The sequence below is a fragment of the Osmerus eperlanus genome, chromosome 14 (assembly GCF_963692335.1).
Source record: "Osmerus eperlanus chromosome 14, fOsmEpe2.1, whole genome shotgun sequence".
In the NCBI taxonomy this organism is placed as follows: Eukaryota; Metazoa; Chordata; class Actinopteri; order Osmeriformes; family Osmeridae; genus Osmerus; species Osmerus eperlanus.
Window position 1 is genome coordinate 3615008 of NC_085031.1, and position 21584 is coordinate 3636591.

General features: G+C 45.8%; 2 protein-coding genes across 3 annotated transcripts in view; both read right to left on the minus strand.

The window, feature by feature from the left end:
* snrpd3l (small nuclear ribonucleoprotein D3 polypeptide, like) overlaps positions 1–21584 on the minus strand; it is an 87368-nt gene that overhangs the window by 45905 nt on the left and 19879 nt on the right. The window lies entirely within an intron of this gene.
* Positions 943–21398, minus strand: zgc:113162 (uncharacterized protein LOC553743 homolog). 2 transcript variants are annotated; one of them, XM_062478535.1, is made up of 10 exons: positions 21015–21384; positions 20328–20469; positions 10805–10998; positions 7796–7917; positions 7652–7700; positions 7292–7441; positions 3836–4012; positions 3432–3515; positions 2678–2764; positions 943–2346 (listed from the first exon to the last, which is right to left on the minus strand). In XM_062478535.1, the coding sequence occupies exons 2-10, from the start codon at positions 20356–20358 to the stop codon at positions 2245–2247; spliced, it is 996 nt and encodes a 331-aa protein (XP_062334519.1). In that variant the 5' UTR covers positions 20359–20469; positions 21015–21384; the 3' UTR covers positions 943–2244. The 2 variants fall into 2 exon arrangements, with proteins under 2 accessions (XP_062334519.1, XP_062334518.1); XM_062478534.1 differs by lacking the exon at positions 20328–20469 and having other exon boundaries at positions 21015–21398.

Below are 21584 nucleotides of genomic sequence, written 5' to 3' on the forward strand. Positions count from 1 at the left end.
CCTCCTCCACCTCATCATCATCCTCCTCATCATCATCCTCCCCCTCCTCCTCCTCCTCCCCCTCCTCCTCCTCCACCTCATCATCATCCTCCTCATCATCATCCTCCCCCTCCTCCTCCTCCCCCTCCTCCTCCTCCACCTCATCATCATCATCCTCATCATCCTCCTCATCATCCTCAGCCTCGGTTCTCCCATTCCTTGCTCTTCATCCCTTCCTCCTGGACGACCACCATCCAATTTTGTTCTTGGTTCCACTGCACCATGTGTCCTGTACTGGTTTATCCCCACCTCCACACTTCATCACATCTGAGTCCCCTCCCGAGAATCCACCTTGGTCCATTCCTCAGCATCCCCGTCCAGTCGCACTCGTGACCCTCGTTGACGATCCCGACAGTTCATCACTCTCTGTCCTGGTTCCCCTCGGCTCCTTATGGGTTTTTTATCTGTGTTCATCAATTTGCGGACAGACACCCCCCCCCCCCCCCCACACACACACCTTCCTGTTACACTGCATTTGGTGCACGGTGGTGGTGGACGTCAGTCTTGTGGCGTACACTGTCAACAGGGCGGTAAATCCAGCTCCTACAGGCTGCAATTACGAAACCATGCGCTTGGAACTGTACATGCCGAATACTAATGCGTTTCGTCGGATCAAGAGAGAGAGAGAGAAAGAGGGAGAAAGAAAAAAAGAGAGAGAAACTGAGTGAGAGACCCTGTCCTGAGGCACCTGGTTCAGGACCTTGTAGAACCTTCTAAAGCACCAGTGTGTGGGGGAGTTTGTGTGTGTGTGTTGGGAGGGACCTTTTAATTCTTAGAAAGCTTTGTGCTGTCAAGAACATCAGGCAAGTAGAGTACAAGACCATGGATTCAGTATGACTACATCCCTATTGCGTGAAAACAACATACACACAGTCCAGCCAAAGGCCACTCTCAAAGCCAATGCAGAGTGAGTGTAAATCTACACATTTTATTAAGTCATTTCAAATTGTCCATAGAAATCTATTGATATTTCTTAAGTAAGCAAAATCCTATTTACCCATTGCACAAGACATCCAACAGATTCACAAAATATACACGAATAGCCCTGTATGGACGGGATATGGTAAACAACATATATCCTTCTCCGTTGGGGGGACAGGACAGTAACTGTACAAACCTGACAAGACAAAGAAGACTGTCACATTATAAACCCATGACTGTTGAAGTCTCGCTGAGTTTCAAGTTCTCGTTCTACAGTAGGCCATCATCCCCTATCCTGAGAGAGGGGTGAGAGGAGGAGAAGAAGAAGGAGCACAGGCCCATCCTTTCTCCGCTCTCCCCTGGTGTCGCACATCCACCCTTCCTCTCTGCTCATAAAAAACATGAAGGCTGTTATGTCCCCCCCCCCCCCCCCCCCCCGAAAAAATAGAATGAGTGAGAGAGAAATAATGAAAGGCAGAGGGGAATGAGAGTAGTTTGGTCCTTAAGCCACATAGTGGAACACTTCTTTTGTCTTACATACAGTATATTATTCTACCAGGTAACAGTCAATGCTAGTGCAAAGTACAGTATCTCTTGCACGTTGTCTCCCTGGAAACGCCTGCAGCCAGCTAGTAGCTCCTTCTTATTTGATCTTGCTGACCGAATAATCCCTTAACATTACGTTTACGTCATCTAAGAATAGGAGGCCACTTGGAAAAAGAACAAAGAAATGGATTAAAGGAAGGAAAAAACGGTCCTATTCAATATTTACATTTAAAGTTACATTTAAAGTACATTTAAAGAAGTCGTCATCGTCTTCAAGCGGAATTAAAAGCGTACCATTTAAGGAAAAGGAATTGTCCTTGAGGGAACGTTTTGGTCACGGTTTCTCTTCCGCCCGGGTACGTTTCCAGACAGCCCCACCTTAATTGGGTTTGGACTGTGGAAAGACGGAAAGGGAAGGTGAACAGAACGTCCCGACGTCCGTTTTTGTGTCCCTTGTCTCCGAGAAACACGGCTGCTCTCACGGACACGGCTCCGCGAGAGAGCTGTGGTGTGACACTGTGTTTCCCTTCTGGTGTGTGTACGAAGAGGACGTGGCTTCTCCTGTGAAGACCAGCTGATGGCCGGCCCCCCACTCTCTCTCTCTCTCCTCTGTGCGTACGCCAATCCACATTGTCCTCTAGTTAGGGGGAGGAGGAGGAATAGGGTTTGGGGTGGGGAGGGTGGTGGCGGCTGTGGTGGTGGGGGTGGTGAGGTGGCCGGGGTACCGTTGGGACCCCTTCACCCCGTCGTCAGGTCCAAGTCGGGGGGGTCGAGGGTCTCGGCGATGTCCTCCAGTTCGTCCAGCAGCTCTGAGAATGAGGGTCTCCGGAAGGCGTCCATCTGGTGAGCAGGGACAGTGACAAGGACAGGGGTCGTTAACCGCGGAGAGCGTACAATTGAAACAGACCCCCCCAGTACAGTCCAGCTATCATTCCCTGAGACTCTTAACTGTGGCTGCTTGCTTGGCCTCTCGGTTCTTGTACTTGTTATGTTATTTTACTATTTTCACACGTTCTCTTTAACACGATGGTGCCTGAAAGTATTGGTACGTACGCCCTTTTTCTTTCTCTTTCTCTTTGGTTCTCTCTCTCCCTCTATCGTTTCTCTTTTTCTCTCATCCTCTTCTGCTCTCTCTCTTTCTCTTGAGTCTCTCTCACAGGCTCCTGCTTACCAAACAGCAGCTGGCCGACAGCTCCAGGATGCGTTGTGGACAGCCCTGAACCATCTCACTGAAGGCCTCAACATCCAGACCATAGTCCTGATAAGACACACACACATGCATTAATAAACACCACAGCTGTGAAGACCAACTGTTTTAGTGCGACAACAGCACAGGATAGAGAACCAACCACTGTATATAGACCGTTGCACTAAACACTCATTGTTTACTTTACTGTAATCACATAAATCTAGTTGAATCCTCAATGACCTTTGTCCGTGGAGTCATCCCCCCCCCCCCCACACCCCGCCGCTCTGATGGTGTTCCCAGGGTTGTTGTGGGGGTGGGTAGGGGGCTGAACGTCCCTGTCAACGCCGAGCCAATAACTGCAGTGTCACCAGCTCTATTAGCCCCTCTAATGGGCGAATTATGCGGAATTACGGTCAGTGTAACGTCTAAACTGGGAAGAATGTAAATGAATCAACTGCTCCACTCGGCTCCTCTCCCCTCGAGTGATAGCTTCCAGTGTGAGGTCACTGTCGGGGCGTGGAGTGGAGCTCACGAGGCGGGCGGCGCTGTGCTCATTCAGCGACCCAGAGAAACAGATCTAAGATCAGCTCCCTGTCTGTCTACATAACTGTAGCAAAGGAGGCCAGACTCAGTCCAGATCAGCACTTCTTGAGTGAGACTCGGTGCACGCGAGGGCCTTTTAGGCTCTGCTGGATCTCAGAATCGATCCATTCTTCGACTAGTTTGTGTGTCTTACCTTTGTTCTGGGAAGAATCTCTGGATCCGCTGGGATTCGGCCCAGGATCTCACACAGCATGATACCGAAGGAAAAAACGTCCACCTGGAGGTGAGAAGCCAATCTTATCAACTTCAAGTCAATTAAGAGTGCTGGATGCAAGTAAGGGGGGTTAATTAATTTCGATTCAGTAGGCTAATTACATTGACAATTCCACTAAGTTAATGAATAGATTAGATGGAAAATGCCATTGAACATCATCTAGACGGCCTCATTAAAAGGATTAATGTTGGACTTTTTTACCTTGGGGGGGTTCTGTGTTGCTAGGGTTACTCCCCGACCCTCACACCCTCACCATCAACTCTGACCTCTGGCACAGTTCAAACACTGGCTGTGGGTTAGGGTCAGGGGTCAGGGCCGTTTACCTTGCGGTCGTACGGTTCACCTCGCAGCATCTCTGGGGCCATCCAAAAAGCAGAGCCAACCAGAGACATCTTCCTTTCAGGACTGTTGGCAGGAAGTTCGGTCACCACCTCTCTGGCGAGGCCGAAGTCTGTCACCACCGCTTCCCGGCCTCGTAACGTCACCCGGATCAGGCAGTTCTACGGAGAGAGAGAGAGAGAGAGAGAGAGAGAGAGAGAGAGAGAGAGAGAGAGAGAGAGAGAGAGAGAGAGAGAGAGAGGAGGGAGAAACAGAAATAGAAGACAGGTCTATTACATATAGTCTTTTGTAACGCGGTGTTTATCTACACAGAAATGACCTTACCTAACTAACATCCTTTGCTGCTTCGAGGCATGGCAGCAACTTGTATCATATTTGGTCAAATTGCCTGCAGTGCATCATACTGACCATAAGAGGTCAGTGCAACACATGTAAACTGTACTTGTGCATAACTGGGTCTATGCATGCCTGTGAGTGTATGGGTAGCACTAATCCGGAAGGCAGCAACATTATTCCACATGGGGGTTCCACATTACTGCATTTCCACGATAGATAATAACGTGGAAATGCACCTCTTGATTTCTCTTCCTGACGCTGACAGGTGTTAATAGATACCAGGTGCTGCAGTTGAACAAAAAACCATCTCAGCAAGGGTTGGAGACTTTCTAAATAACAGAAACTCTTCTAAGACTCAACCCAAGAAAGAAAGAGAACATTTGGGATGGGTTTACTTGTTGACTGTAGTAATAGTGACCACAGTGACAAACAGCATTAGCCCTTCTATTAGCAGAAAGTACCTCAAACCTCCTCTCAACAATGGGTCCCCCGGTCAGTTAATTATTGAGGTGCGACCTAGTGGCTTACTTTTGGAGCATGGTTCACTTAGTCCTCGTCTTGACTGGGTGTGACAGCAGAGTAGACCTTTGTCATGGATCCCCAAACCAGTTTCTGGAGAACTACCGTCGTCCAACCCTAATCTATTAAGAGCTTCTCGTAATAATTGGCTGGTTAAATGAGGTTAGTTAGTCTGTAGCTCACTGTGTACAGTTTAGGAGAGGCTTGGTTTAAGTTGACGCGCGGAACTGGATGTACTGTACTTGTGCTCTACTATGTCTTGTATTTTGTGTGGTCTCCTTAGCAACCTAATGACACAAAATCACCACATTTTGGTACAGAGATTAGAACTGCACATAAAAATCGAGTAAACATCCAAGTACAAACAGACCAACAATAATATACAAGTAAAACAGTACAATGTTAACAGACAATGCAAACACTATCAGTAACGTTAACAACATTAAACGGCAGAGCAGGATAAATGAAGAGTAGTTTAAATAAGTGTATTTTGAGACATTTCTGCCAGTCTAATACTGCCTGGAAGGATGTTCCAAAGCCTAGGGCCGTATAACGGTAGACTACTGCTTCACCTACTTTCAGACACTTTCAGAATCACTGGAACAGAGCCAATGGAGGGTTTTACTAGGCACATAAGGGTCTAAAATGCACAGGTAGCCAGCGTAGTGTAAGGAGTGCTGGGGTAACGAGGTGTCTTTTTATTTGTGCAAGTCAAAACCCTTGACGACGCATTTTAAACGTACTGTTGTTTAATACTCATTTTGGGGGAGACCTGGGAGGAGGTTACTGCGGTTGTCAAGGCGACTGCATAAGCTTTTCTGCGTCCGTTTGTCGGAGGAATAGTCTGACCGTTGCTATGTTTTTCTTAAATGAAAAAGGGCAATAAAAAAGTATTTTGTGGGGCTCAAAAGTTAGGTCATTATCTATGATAAGACCAAGGTTCTTGGCTTCCTGATTATTGCACGGGCCCAAGACGCTCTAGGATTTTTGATATTGCATTTCTTTGAGGTCTTGATTCAACCAGAATGTCCTCTGGTTTGTGATAGTTAAGGGGGAGGAAATTATGTGACATCCACATGGATTGATCTTTCAGACATTCCTACAGTGCAGCACTGTTACAATTGTGTGCTATCAGCACAACTGTGAAAATTGACACTTTGCTTTCTAATGATGTTACGCAGTGGTAGCGTCATTGCACAAAAAGAACAAGAAATGCCAAAGAAAAAATCCTTGAGGGAACCCCCACATGATACTGAGGCAGGCAGAGCATCTTCTAGTCCAACAACAACATTTTTCCTAGTAAGGTAAGATTTAAACCTCTCTAGTACTGGTCCAGAAAGACCCATATGGTGGTTATTATGTGATGCAGACATTCTTTCCCAGACTCCAGTACGCAGTATATGTTAGAAACTGTACATTGTCACAGCCAAATAATAGGTCAACTCGATTGAAATGAGGTCCACTGGCTATAGAGTGGATGCGATCTTTGTTTTCTGCAGACAGATCTGTTCTTGGTCGTTCCTGGTTTGGTTGGGAGCAGGGCGTTTCCTGCTAGCGGCTGTAATGACAGAGCCTAAGAGAGGCAGGATCCCTCCCTACACTGCTCTGTGTATCCACAACATCATGACTCAGATGTGGCCCCAAACCACAGCGCAAGCTGTAATGGCCCCATAATGACAGAGGGAGATTGTGTGCGCGTTGGGGTGGGATTGTGTGTTTGTGTGCGAGCCAGGTTCTATAAACATCGCCTTGAATTGTCAGTGTCCACATCTAGGCCTTCTTTATCTTGTCATCAGCTTGTTGTGCAAACGAACAAACCCATGAATAACCTGACCAGCAGGTGGTGAATAGACATAGTGATTCTTCACTCTCATTAACTATTAGAGGGACATTCTACACAAAACATCTGAGTTGAATTTGTGTTTTCTCCTCGTAAATATAGTTGAGCACCTCTAACAGTAAAAGGCAGGTTCTGGAAGGCTCAAGCTGCAAAGAAGCTTAGCTGAGACAAACCCCCCACATTCAGAAAGAGAGAGGCCCCCACGGTGACCTCAGTCAGTAGTAGTCAGTGGTATCTGAAACACGCTCCCTGAAATCTGCCTTTCTTGGCAAAAACAAGTTTAGCTAAGCTAAGGGAGCGTGAATAGGGAGGCAATTATGTTTCGGAGAAGGTTTATTCTTTCATGAAGCTGTCGAGTTAGACAAACAGAGTCCGTAAAAAATACGAAGCCAGCGGCCTAGCATTTAAGTTATACCAACAACGAGAGGCACAGAGCAAGAGAGAGGGAGAGAAAGAAGGGATCTGAGAGGGAAAGAGATAACTTAAGTGACTAGGAGGACCCTTGTTTTTGGTTGAAACAGTATTCCAGGCCAGGTGTAGGTATCTCTCGGGCAGCTAGCTTTTGGGTCACATGATTTGCTGTTTTTCCAGAAAGTGGTCCAGTGACATGACATATCTGAAATATTTCTGAGACATCTGAGATATTTTGAATGTCATGACTGGTTTCAAATATGAACTTGTTCTTAAAACCCCCACACATAATCTAGAACCCAGGTTCTTTTTAACATGGATATGTGTTCTGTACCTTGGAGTTGAGGTCTCTGTGGTAGATGTTCTTGTAGTGGAGGTAGGTCATTCCTCTACTGATGTCACAGGCCAGATCCACTTTCTCCCTCCAGCATAGAGGCACGTCCTCCTGGGCAAGCAGGTCCTCCAGACAGCCCCCACTCACATACTGGACACACACACACACACACATACACAGACACACGCAAACAGAGACACAGGCTCACACAAACACACACACACACACACACGCATACAGCATGAGCGTTAAAAACACAACTGCAAAGCATCATAAGTACTAAAGAAGAACAAAGCTGAAGCGTTATCTTCTAGAGTTGTATGCTTATCAACATAATCGTGAACAAATTCACAAGCTCACCTCCAGTATGGGATAGAGCTTATCTTCTCTCACACAGATGCCAAGATACCTTCAAGACATAAACAAGAGATAACTGCATTATTTTCTGACGCTGCGTTGACACGTGATCCTCGAAAGCGTTTCTGCCTGATGTAGTGTCTCCACCTGACGATGTTGGGATGAGAGAGTTTCTGCAGCAGGCTGATCTCTCGGACGATGCTGTCCTGGTCCACGTCGTTCTTGTAGATCTTCACCACCGTCACCTTCCTGCTTGTGCTGTGCATCACCTGTCCGACAGGGAGCGACATCCTTGAGATTTGGATTCACAATGGCTAGACAGTGCTTAGCACAATGTCAATTCACTTACACTGTATCATTCTAGAACCTTCTGTCACAGCCGGTACTTTTCCTACTGTATGTAAACAACGGCATGTAGAAGGGCTTGGACATGGTAAACTAGTTTGACTTCCTTGTAAAGTGCGTAAATACATATTTTCTTACTGTACCGTGCAGCTAAGCTAGCTGTTGGGGAGACACACACAGACACAAACACAGACAGGGGCAGGGGTTTTAATAAGTTCGAGAGGTGTTTACGACATCCTTCCTTTGGTCTCCGTGGCTCTCCATGGGGCACAACCGGCTCTCTGGTACAACATGTTCGTTCCTCTTCCTATGTGTGAGTGGATGTGTGTATGCGTGCTTTTGATTGTTTAGGCATCATTTGGCACAGGGTCTGGGAACAGTCACACTGAATGAACACTATTATAATACAGCCCTGATCAAAGGGACCAGTTCTTCCTTCTATGATGCGTATCTGTATGCAAGCTCTACACTGGCATGCTCAACAATAGCAGGAGATGATTGCGTGCACAAACTGTCACAGTTCTGCTGTGATCTGACACGACCTCAAGGTCAGAACACAGAAAGTAGAGTAGAGTTGGATAGGGCATCCTACTAGAACATAGTACAACACAGTACAATGAGGAGAAATGATGAGAGGAGAGGAAAGGAGAGGAGGAGAGGAAAGGAAAGGAGAGAGGAGGCCCTGAGTCTCGTCTCAGTCATTAAGCATCAGAACAAGACATCCATTGAGCCTCTAACCACCATGTCCTCGGCGCTCTTCATTGACTGTGTGCCTCCCGACAGTGCCTCATACCTACCCCCGTTCCTCAGGGGAACAGAAGCTTGGTCCTATTGTTCTGTAGGCACGCCAGCATGCAGCGGGACACAGAGGCTAGCTAATTACTAGGGCATGTCTGGTCTGCCTTTAGGGCTGGTTAGGTTGCCAGGTTTGACAGTCTGCTGTAAGTGAAACACAGCAGGAGCTGTCTGAGCAAGGTAATGATACTGTATTACCGGAAAGGTTTTGTCTGTCGGGATGTGTGTAAATGTTTAGCTCTGGCATTACAACCATTGGGCAACCCTGCAGTTCGGTTGAGGTGGCTGGAACGCCGCGGTAGGTGTAATGTGGTGTTTGAACTATAACTAGAGAGGGTACAATTTCTGGGGAAATTGTAGGGTGTGCTTGCTTGCGTCGGTTGCACAGGGGTCCGTTTTTGAATGACATTTTTTTTTTGCTGCTCATTTACAACTGAAAATACGAGTGAAGTGTAGAATGAAATAGATGTCTTCTCATTTCCCCTGCAAGAGGCAGCCTCATCGTTGAATCAAAACGAATAAATTTGGCAGACCGGTGTAAAAATTTACCTAATCTCTATGACTTAAACGTCATTTTAAGTTTTTCCCTTCTCATGATATTTTCAGGCATTTAGCCTACTCATTGCATTCATTCATTAATAAAGAACCCCCTTTGAAGATTATTCTACAACGTTACCCGGCAGTAGAAGATGGAATCGCGATTCAAACAGTACCATCTGCTAACTGAAAATATGCCCCCCAAAACGTAAATAAGCTTGACATTTATTTAGTGGAAAATCGCTCATTCATAAAAAGCTCACTGGTAGCGATCATTGTCAGTAACAACGCAAAATGCGATATAGCCCTGTGTGGAGAAGCTGCCCCGGTAAATTGTACTACTACGGTACAGTACTAGACTACTGCTGTGTTCGTCTTGGTAGCGATTGCGTTGGTTGAATTGGATTTAACGTTCCGTTGTACGGTTTAAGCTGAAATTAATTATTTTCATGAACAGATTGACAACGTTTAGGCTGTGGCAATGAAGTTCAGGTTAGTAGTTAGATAGACTTTTGATTTAAGTAAGGGGAGTGCCGAACATGTTCTGTCGCCGTTTGACTTCCTACAGTTGTGTAAGCTAGATGTTTTTGTAGTGTGTCTCACGTAAGCTACAGCGTTGCAGTGAGCTACACTGGTTTGAAACCACAGGTAATGTTTTTTTCACCAACAGATCGTTTACTAATGTCAGAATAAACCCTACAACGAAAATGTATATGTGAGGAATGTTTATTTTAACGATTGAAAACAGATAACGCTACATCATAGACCACTGTAGTATGTGTTGCCCGGGCAACACAGGCTAATGTCATGATGCTAATACTTCAGTGAAATAGTAGACTACTGTTTCCGAAAGTAGATGTACTTCCTTAATAATATCAGCTTATATTGTACATTACACATCACAATTGTGTGTCATATCACAAAGTAAAATTAGTAAATAGTTATCACCTGGCCTCTTTGCTTGTGGCGTTTCTGCAGCTGCCTTGCAGTAAAGCTATAGTTAGCCTAGCTATCTCCCAGAAGTTATCGAGCTGCTAAACTAATATTCTGCTAGAGGTAGTCACGCGAGTTTTCGTGACGTTAGTGACATAAGTAGCGTCATTGACTGTGGTTAGCAAGTTAGCCACCGTTAGCTTCACTTTTCGACACAAAAACGTAATTTCTACTTAAACCGTGCAACGGAACGTAAATCCCAATACAAGCAACTCAATCGCTACCAAGACGAAACTTTTGACACCTACGTTGTCTATGTAGGCCAAATATTGACTGAGTTTTAGGGGGGCAAAAATAAATAAAAATAATAATAATAATAATATATATGTGAGAGAACAAAGGTTGTGCTCTCGCCGAAGGCTTGAGCACACCCAATTACTCCTCAAAACGTAATGAACGTTTCTCTTTCTTTTGTGTACCGTAGGTGCATGATAATTACAGGCACAAACACAAGCACAGATGACAACACACAGGTGAAGGGCCAACCTTGTACACTTTGGAGAAAAATCCGCTCCCTATCAGCTCAGCACTGAAGTCTTCCCAGAACTCCAGTTTACGCACAGCGGTGCGTAGGTGCTGCCAGCGGTCCACCTGGCAGTAGGTGTCGGACGACTCCCCCAGGAAAGTGGGGCTGGCCGGTTCGGGGGTCTCCTCTACCTCGCACATTCTGGAGAGCTCGTCTGGAGGGAGGAGGAGGGGGGGGGGGGGGGAGTGGGGGGGGGCACACACACACACACGGTTAATGTTGTTGTAAGTCACCTCGAACAAATCCAAGTGAACCCAGTTCAGGGTTAATCATCAGAATAATTCACAACTGCTCATTTCAAGATTTACTCAACACAAAACAACAGGATAGATTACCGTCTGTCATACCTGCTACTTCTCCCATCGTACCTGCTCATGGCTAAACAACACTCTGTCAGCAGGCCCTCAGAGAGGGAGGTCATTCACACAGGACTGACTCAGTCATGTCTATCACACTGCTACAGACAGCTGAGCTAAATATGCACAGAAAATGACTAGATGAAAAGGGCAAGGCATAGAACAACAAGCTTGATAAAAACATTAGTGCAGGTTTACTTTGTTTAGATAGAAAGACCAGAAAAACGCTACATTGATAGCCTAATTAAAATGATCCATATTTTGTCCTCTTGATACAAATGTTCTCTTTGTTATTTGGCTATATGGTTTTCTAAAGATTAGCAAGACGCATTCCTTCCTCTCAAGTTCACAAGTGCCCCTGTGTTTAGCTGAACTGTCTTTAGCAAACAAAGGTATTACAGGAATTTATAATGAGACAGCTTTTCAACAGGACAGAATTTTTCAACAAAGCTTAAATCAAATCTGTCATACATTTCAATTCTTTCACTTTTATGAAAGTGGATAAGTATGTTGTAACGCCACATTGACATTGAGCGACTATTTGCACCTGCTGTGCAAATAGTTTGACGAGAGCCGTGACAGAGTTCCAGATATCTCTTTCTTCAGCCTAACAACATCCCTAACAGTTCTTGTCAGGGTTGAAAAGGTGGACTGAGTATTTCTTTTAATGTTCATTTCCTTTTCAAAAATCGCCTCTTGTTTGTGTTGTTTATCTGACGTACAAGAAAAATAAAATAAAAAATGTTTTTCAAGCATTGAGCCAGAATGTCACGGTTGGGTTTGAACGTGGAATCTCGACGGTATCTTCATAATAGGCCGTTACGGTAAATGTGTTCTCTCGGCTGCCTTGGCTGGGTGTCTGTCTCTGTGTGGGTGAGTGCATAGATGAGAGGTTGAACACAGAGGCACAGTGTGTTCACACAGTTCTCACCGGTCCCTGTATCTCACATCCATGCAATGTACAGACCCCTGACCCTGGACCTCCTAGCCCAGCCCAAGCCCAGGCTTTTGGAGAGAGACTCCAGAAGACAGGCACACAAGCAAAGAGTGTGGAGATGCGACAAAATCGAATGTGTTTATGTATGTATATATATATATATACTAGGTCCAGGGTCAGGGGTCTGTACATATATATATATATATATACTGTTAGTATATATATTGCGCTACTGTAAAACTACAGATTAGATAGAGAGATAGAAAGAGAGAGAGATACAATAGATAGTGTATATCTATAGGTTGTTTATGAGTTTATATCCTCCTCTTCCCTCCTGTCTGGTCAGTTACACCTGTATTATTCTGGGGTTGACGTCAGGGGCAACGGAGAGCATTACACACAGAGAATGTTCTATTTGGGTCGTCGATTGGGTTACACACACGCGTGCAAAGATCACCTTTTGCCTGCCGGCATGTAATACACACGCTCTAACATATTGCACACACACTCACTCAGTGTGGTGAGATCATGATTTTCACATGAGCTGATCATTATGCTCTGGGCCTGTGTGTGTGTGTTCATTTGCGGATTTAGTCATGTGTTTACGTTTTCGGCCCTCTCTGAAGCCTTTTCTCCTTTCTTGATTAGCGAACAACGGCGTGCTCATCTGCTGGAACACTTGCGCATTCCAGACTATTCGTTTAATCATGGCGTTCACAATGGGAGTAATCTTGGTCTTTCTTGTCTCTCTTTGTGGGCGATGTGTGTGTGTGTGTTCCGTTCGTCTATGAACTGTACGTGTAAATTATGCAACGTTTGCTACTCTGTTTGTGACTGCGTGAGAGTGTGACTGTGTGAGTCACAGTCACACACTGTGTGGGGGGGTTGTTTATTTGTTCCTCTGTATTACAGTCCGAGTACAAGGGAGATGTTTCTACAAGTGCAGATTAAGAAGCCAACGTCACAGTGACATGTTACATCACAGGGACATCTCATTCCCGCTGTCCACCCCACCTCACCCCTCCCCTCCCCTGTGGCCATTCCATGTGGTGCCAGTGTTTGTCCAGTGGTGGCCCAACTGTCTCCTTAACTGGCCCTTTTACGAGCTCCATCCAATCTCCCCTAGGCGGTCGTCATGCCACCTCTGTTTGCACATCCATCCACCCATCCATCATTTCGCCCTCTGGCCCCCCCCCAGGACGCCAGCAGACACACATCCCCTCACGCGATCTCATTATCACCCCCTCACCCTCCTTCACACCTGAACACACACACTGAGACCACACACACTCCTCCCTTCCACCCCACACACACACACACACACACGCAGAGTGGATTGTTTATGTTGTTGCGAACAGACACGAGGGGAGGGGAGGACGGAGGGCAGGAGGGGCGAGTGCGCGTTTGATCGCGCGCATGCGCGCGCGTGTGTGTGTGTTACGTGATGCGATCGGAGGCAGTCAGGGGATTATAAAGGGAGGAGTTAGGTAACTTACATCTGATTCCTGACTAAATGAACATCTGGAGAAGGAGCTGACAGACACAGCTTCAGTAATGTAGGTTCTGGAGGGATTGAGAGGAATTACAGAAAGAGAGAGAATGGATAATGAGAGAGAGAGAAAGAGAGGGAGAGAAAGAGAGAATGAGAGACAGATAGACTGAGTGAGAGTGTTTCAAATCTCCCTTTATTCTTAATTTAGGATATTCCCCCATTCACATCATCCAGACAGCTTTGTCTCAGCCTTATTTATTAAAACACCAGCTGTCGTTTCTTGGCAGTCCGGTTAATCTGATTCAGTCCAGTATCATCATCACTTCCTAAAATCATCTACGTCCTCTCTACCTTGCTGAGGTATTGATGAGAGACATAATGACAATACTCTAGGGGATCAATTCATTTATAAAGGTTATAGAATATACATGTACTGTAGATGGGATACATATTTCTATATACTGTATGTCCATAAAGATAAATATGGGATATCACCTTATGTCACTACATCACTTTAGCTCACTCCATTGCTAAACTATTGCTGACAGGCAGTGCAGTTACGACTTTGGGACTTTAAGTAGTTTACATGGGCATTTTGTCATTCAACCACAAACTGAGAGACTCTTTGATGAAAAGCTAACCTCAACTCAGATGTTTCGGAGAGCAAAGGAGTCTTGCTGCACTGAAAGATTAGAACAGTGAAAGATTAGAATCATGAATCATGGCACAAGAAACCATTTTTCCGTGTCGCTGTCTGTATGCGTGTGTGAGGCCAACACAGACACCCTCACCCTTGCGTGGGTCTCAACCTTTCACAAATGAAGGTATTGTTGCCATGGCACACACAAACATAGACACACACGTGCATGCACACAAACACACGTCGTACACACAGGCATTCAGATACCCAAATACAAACACACACCGTTAATACTAGTCCCCATTCGAGGCCTTCTCATTCTCGAGTACATTAGAAGAGTGTGTGTGTGTGTGTGTGTGGGGGGGGGGGGGTTAGTGTTTGTCAGGGTTGTTTGTGTTTGTCAGGGTTGTTTGTGGCTTCACATTGCGTCTGTTTCCAAGCAGGCAGAGACTGGCAGTGATTCCAGCTTCCTACTCAGATTCTCACCCACAAAGAGCTCCCAGCGCAGGAGAGTGGGCTGAGAGGTCATCCTCATCGCCGCGGCTGGATGTGTGTGTGTCTCGATTGTGTGCGTGTACATTGTATGTGTGCATGTACGATGTTTTCCCAGGCGCGTGTGTGTGTGTGTGTGTGTGTGTGTCCGGCGGCCTGTGCTGGCAAGATGCCTCACCATGAAAGCCTCATCAACCATAGAGGTGTGCAGCACGCAAGAAATAAGGGGGTGTGTGTGTTTCATAGAAACATGCTAATTGAGTGTGTCTTACTGAACAGTGGGATTATCTGTCCATCACTCTGTCAGGGGGGTTGTGCAACTTTGTCTAAGTGGAGATGACTGTGAGAGGAGGAGATGCCAAAGTTATGGGAGGTAGTGAATGGAGAATGTGGTCATACAGCCAGGGGTACGGTATGTACCCTCCACACTGTATCTATATACACAGAGAGAGAGAGAGAGAGAGAGAGAGAGAGAGAGAGAGAGAGAGAGAGAGAGAGAGAGAGAGAGAGAGAGAGAGAGAGAGAGAGAGAGAGAGAGAGAGAGAGAGAGAGAGAGAGAGAGAGAGAGATGGGTGAGGATTGCCAACACTGGGTACAAGCTGGGCTGAAGCTTTGTGGGTCATACAAAGGGCTGCCCACCCACGGAACAATCGCAGGCCACTCACACACCAAATGGTCAGTCGATGATTTCATAACACCTCTTTATCCTCTTAGAGCGGACAAAGCGGAGGGTAAGAGGGGTTGGGAGGGGGGCGAGACCAGCCCTGTGTGAGTGATGTAATAATTATGGGGCTGAAGAAATATATGAATAAATCAAACATTATGTTTCTGGCAGCTTAGCCAGTCTCGAAGCCTTGTCCATGTCCTTCCATGTTCTGGAACTAAAAAGTCTAGAACCTTCCACATTCTAGAATAAGTGTAGAACCCTCCATATTGTAGAACTCAGATTAAAACCCACCAAGTCTAGAACCATACATGTTCGACAGTCTACAGTAGAACCATACATTTACCAGAAATCAATCTAGAATCCTCCGTAGTCAAGAACTAAGAGGCTTTCCATGATTAAAGGCTTTTACAAACATTGAACGCAATCTTGTGTGTGATAGCCGCCCTGCTACAGCTCGCCGCTACTATGCCACCAGAGTAGAAGGCAAAGCTGCCGTCGAGCGTATGTTGAAAATACTCGAGGTGACAGTGGTTGCCTCTTTTGGTGTGCAAAGCCCTTCAGAACGAAGTAGTCTAAAACCTCAAACAGTCTATAACTGAGAAGCCTGCAATAGTCTCGAACTAAGAAGTCATTCAGAGCCGAGAAATAAGAACTCTAGAACCTTCCATGTTGGTCTACAGACCAGAAGCCTCCTATAAACGAAAGGTCCCAGTCGACTGAAGAACAGGTTCAGTCTGTGACTAGGCAGTTTTACATGTCAGTATCACTGACCATCAGACACTGCTTTGTCACTGAGAAGTGCAGAGCAGCAAACCAGAGCTCATCCCAGGCCAGAGCGGAGAGGAAACTCAGGCTTTCCAGGAACGCCGCTCACACGGGTCATGAATCACCAAGGCTCCCCATGCCGCAGGCCACGCGGACTGGGATAAGCAGCTCTCCGCTGGGCGTTAGTGGAGGTGGGGGTCAGTAAAAGGATCGGTTTCAGGCCGTGCCGGGCCAGACCAAGCCAGGCTTGTGCCGCAGCTGCTCTGATTGAATTATTCAGAGTGGAACCAGAGAGACCTGTCTCTCAGCAGGACCGGTGACATCGCTGGATCAGGTTGCTTCCTGTTACACGAGCTCCGGCTTGGCCTCCCCGGGTCATGACCTGTCGCTTCCAATAGGTTTGTGTGCTTTTGTTTGTGTGTGCGTAGGCGTGGGTGTGCATGTGAGAGTGCGTTTGCATGTGTATGCGTGTGCACACGCGTGTGTGTGTGCGGAGGCGTGTTGGTCCGTATGTGTGTTGGCGGGGATTTTAAAGGACCGTGTCTGTGCACATTCGAAAAATATCGTTCACTCACAATTTAGGGTTGTCTCTTCTCCAACGGGAAGCTACAATATCCTAAAAGTCAATCCAAATCGGTATAAAACAAATCAAACAAGGCTCACAATCACCTTTGAAGTCAGACACTACTACCAGAGACACAACGGTAACACAACCCCCCCCACCCCCTCCCAAGCAGACAATCTCAAAGCATGATCTGGGTATGCTGTGTCCACTTTCTCTGAATCCCCCTTCGCTTTCCTCTTAAACCAAGCAGCTGGTTTAAAATGACCGCCACGTGCAACACCTCCTCATTATGCGTCAATCGGAGTTGTGAAGTTCTTTCCACCTAGAACTTGATCTACTCCCTTGGTGGTCATGCACCTGTTTCGCTACAGACAAAGGGGTTACAGCACCAGCTCCATGCTACATAATTAACTATCCAAGACTTCACCCCTTACAGACCTGCAGTCATCATGGACTAGTGTTCAATGGACTTAACCCTCGTGCTGCCTTCGGGTCACATGACCCAAAGGTTCATAACGAACCATCGTTGTGTTTACCCAATTTTACCCAATACAAAAACAAATTAAAATAATTTTCTTTTAACCTTTGCAATGTGGGGGGTCTGAGACAGCCTAGCTGTTAAAAGAAAATGCTTCACTTTGTCTTTGTATGCGGTAATCTGTCGCAATACGAAGGTGGGTCACAATGACTGATGGGTCAGAATGACCCGAAGATAACACAAGGGTTAACTGAAAAAGTTTTGACCTACATACTATCAATTATCTATCTACTGTATCTTATTCATCTATGTCTATTGTCTACTATCTATCTACAAAGTAAGGTGAGAATATTGACTACCCAAAACAAGTTTAATTAGAATAGCTGCTCTCTCTTTGGTTCTCTCTCTCTCTCTCTCTCTCTCTCTCATTCCTGTTTACACTACTGCTCCATTATCCATGTCAGTGTTGAGCAGTCAGGCGTTTATCTAAATAACCGAGCTTTGCTGATAATCACAGGTTCAGCTTTTCTACCATACAAAGGACAACAAAACTCCAAACATCTTTTCCTGCAGCCCCTTCGTCTCCAGTCAACTCCACACCGTTCCAAGAAATGTCAATTCCAAACAGTATCATGAGTATCAGAGCAAGGATGATGTTTCATTCCTATCCCGAGACATTCTAAAGGTCGCTACCAGATCAAGATGCAGACGTGGCAAACAATTGACCGAATCTCCTTCCACAGTCTGCTACATTTTAAGAAAAGGTCACTTAGCATGTAACTCTGACATGCTGAAACAATATGGTGCCCTGTAGGCTTCAAGTCATACAGTATATAGACACTCCTGTGATATATTAACACTCGTGACATTTGCAGTGTGGTGTTTCAGATGAAGGAGAGAGGTAGGAGCCACAGTTTAGGATATATTGAGAAGTTTGGTGCAACCTTACAACCTGTAGCATGGATTTACTTGATACTTGGACTTGACTCTGCCGTGAGGCAGGAGATCTAAAAAAAGACCCTGCTGTTTTAATCTACTTTTCCTGAGGTGAAGTGGTTAAAAACCATGGTAACACAGCAGAGAGTTATTCACACTGACCAGAGAAAGATACACAGAGAGAGAGAGAGAGAGAGAGAGAGAGAGAGACTCGAGAGAGAGAGAGAAGAGACTGAGAGAGAGAGAGAGAGAGAGAGAGAAAGACAGAAAGTCAGAGAAAGAGGATAGAGAGATTCATATGAAGTAGAAGCAGAAGTAGGTCTGATTCAGGCACTTTCAGGCCAATGGCGTAGGTGGCAGAGGTTTTAAGTCAAGCATGTGGGCTGCGATCCTGATGATGACTGGTGCTGAGGACTGAGAGAGAGAGAGAGAGAGAGAGAGAGAGACAGAGAGAGAGAGAGAGAGAGAGAGAGAGAGAGAGAGAGAGAGAGAGAGAGAGAGAGAGAGAGAGAGAGAGAGAGAGAGAGAGAGAGATGAGAGAGAGAGAGAGAGAGAGAGAGAGAGAGAGAGAGAGGTGAGGATGTGTGTGCGAGTGCCTGAAGCCCAGATTTCATCACCAGCTCACCAGGATGTGTGACAGGGAGGGGGTGACCGACTGCTGGAGGAGCAACTACAACCGTTCCACAATATCGAACCAAGCATGGAGGTGGATGCCTAGAGTCTTCTTCAGTACCGGACCCAGCTTGGAGGTGAAAACTGGACAACTCACCTCACGGATCTCTTGTCCACTCAGGGCTGTCAGAAGGCTCAATTTCCCCTCACTGACCTTAAATGGGTGAACAAGCTATGCCATGACCTACAGTCCACCTCGAGCACCACACATACTACACGCACCCACACAGACAGAGGCACGCACTGCCTCTCTGTGACACAGCAGAATATTGTCAATAAATGTATCAAGGCATTGCCCGCTACCTCAGGCATGGGGTCACACGAGGCTGCATGCCAGGCTAGCATTATGCCACACGGTGAAGGGCTAACCAACGCAGCAAGCCCTCCATGAATCAGCCCACTTGTTCTCCTTTTGTTGAGGCCTGACTACCAACCCACGCAGATGACCTACGCACATTCAGTCAGCTACACTGGCATAACGCAACGGTCAACCACAAACAAATAGGCAAAACAAGCCCACTTCAAAACATTCATGTAATATAAGTGTGAAACCAAGGTGCAGACAGCGAAAGTAAACACAGAGGGCTTCAGGGTTGTTTCCTGCATTTCTGTGGCACTGACGATGACGGACAAACGCGATAACATCTAACGAGGACACGGGTTGCCATGGTGACCTTGTCACTCCAGAGCCCAGGAAAATAAATATCTGGTTCCTTTCTCAGGCTGGGGGGGGATGAAGACAGACGAGTTTGTTTTTATAACGAATGTCAAACCTACTGCACCTAAATCCCTATCACATACATACAGTACATACCGTCAAATAAAATAGGGTTAGTGTACTTTCCATGTATTTTAATAATGTACGCTTTATATACATCAAGTAGTTCTACACCCTTTTCTTTTACAGTAGGGCTTTCGTTGTCCAGTGCTGGAAAGTCACAACAGCATGTTCTTTTGCAAGATAATAATAACTGATTTACGACTCGTTCTCGCCCGTGTCCTCACTGGGGTGGCATAGTTCCTGTTCCTGGCTGGAGAGAACCAGGGCCAACAACTCACAGCACTGCGACAAACCCTCAAGCCTGGCCCCCACTCACCTACTGAAGCCGTTCGTCCACGGGCCTCTCTAGCCACGCGAACCACAGACGTTTACTTTCAGGACTGCTGGGTTTCTGTCCTCCGCTAAGTTTAGCCCTTAGTCATTTGACAACCCCCATTTCCGTAGTCCAACACTGCCTGCCACTTGAAATGTGAGGCCCCCATAGAAATATTATATAACACAGAAACAACCTGGACTACTGTGCATGGAGCAGAGATGCAATCCAAGTCCAGAGCTCTCACAGATGGGAGAGCGAAAAGTAGGGAGGGAGAGTAGTGTAGGTAGGAGGTGGTGGGAGGTGATGTTTGAAGTTAAAGGGGACATGGGAGAAAGAGAAAAAAAGGTTATCAAGAGCATAAAGTGCAAAGAGTGTGTGTTACTTACTCCATCGATTCAGTAAGCTATTCATATGCATCTTGAGGAGGTGGATGGGATGAGGAGGGGAGGAGGGGGGGGGGGCACAGTCCCAGGTATGAGTGTAAACCTCAAGCAAGACCAGTAGTGGTTAGTGTCTTTGTCCCAGAAGCTGGAGACCGCACATAAAGAACACAATGAAAACAAAGCATGAACAGAGAGACGGACAATGAGACAACAATGTTGACATGCATACATGCATAACACCAGTAACAATCGCATACAGATATACGTTAAACATTCAGTGACAACATTAGTCATTTAGAAGTAACAAGTAACACATAGACTAATCGTATTGCACGTTCGCATATTTTTAGCCTATGGAAGTAAACCTTGCTTATAACACAAGAACACTGCATAGTATGATCAAAATCTATCCACAAAATCTAACATGCGTTCTTCTATTTTGGGATGCGGCTCATGTTAAATTAGCCTTAACTAGCCTACAAGTTTAAATGAATTAGAAAACAGTGAATAACTGTGAAGTAGCCTACAATTCAGATACAGTTTAAAATAATGCTGCTGTGTCCTGGCACCGTCATTCGTAGGCTAATACAGTGTAGGCTAAAACACTCATGCAAATAATGCCACAAATCCAACATTAGAAAACGATTTAGTATTAACCAGTTGCTAGTTAACGTGATGTAGTCTACTTACTGGGTAGAAATGAAGAATACGACTGTGAACTTCGTTGCAACTCCTCTGCTAGTATAAATGACAATAGATTATGTGCCATTAGGTGTGCGGTGTGGCGATCTTAGACTTGTGAGCACTGAACAGTGCGTGAACGCTACCACGTCTCCCGATGTCGATGAATTTGAGCCACTTAGTAAATCAATTAGTCAGTCAGTCAGTCAGTCCCAGCCTGTCACGATCAGGAGTCGTTTATGCGCGAATGTTGAACTACTGCAAGTTTATGAGTGCGTGGTTTGTGTTGCCTCGGGAACTCCCAGCAGTTGTGGGAAGGATGCGCAGACACTGTGCTTCACTTTCAGTCGTTAAAAAAGTAGGAACGTTGACAGTGGCTACTTGTTGTGTGCCACTTATAAACTGACAATTTTGCAGACAAATGCTGATACATGCTATTTATTTTCCTCTTCCTTTATCGCATCTATGTTGAACAAAATTAGAACTTTATAATGTTTTAAATCTTTGGAAAGATGAATTTCTTGACAACTGGCCTACACACAAGGAAGGAATGGCAAACAAATAACCATGCAATTCGCC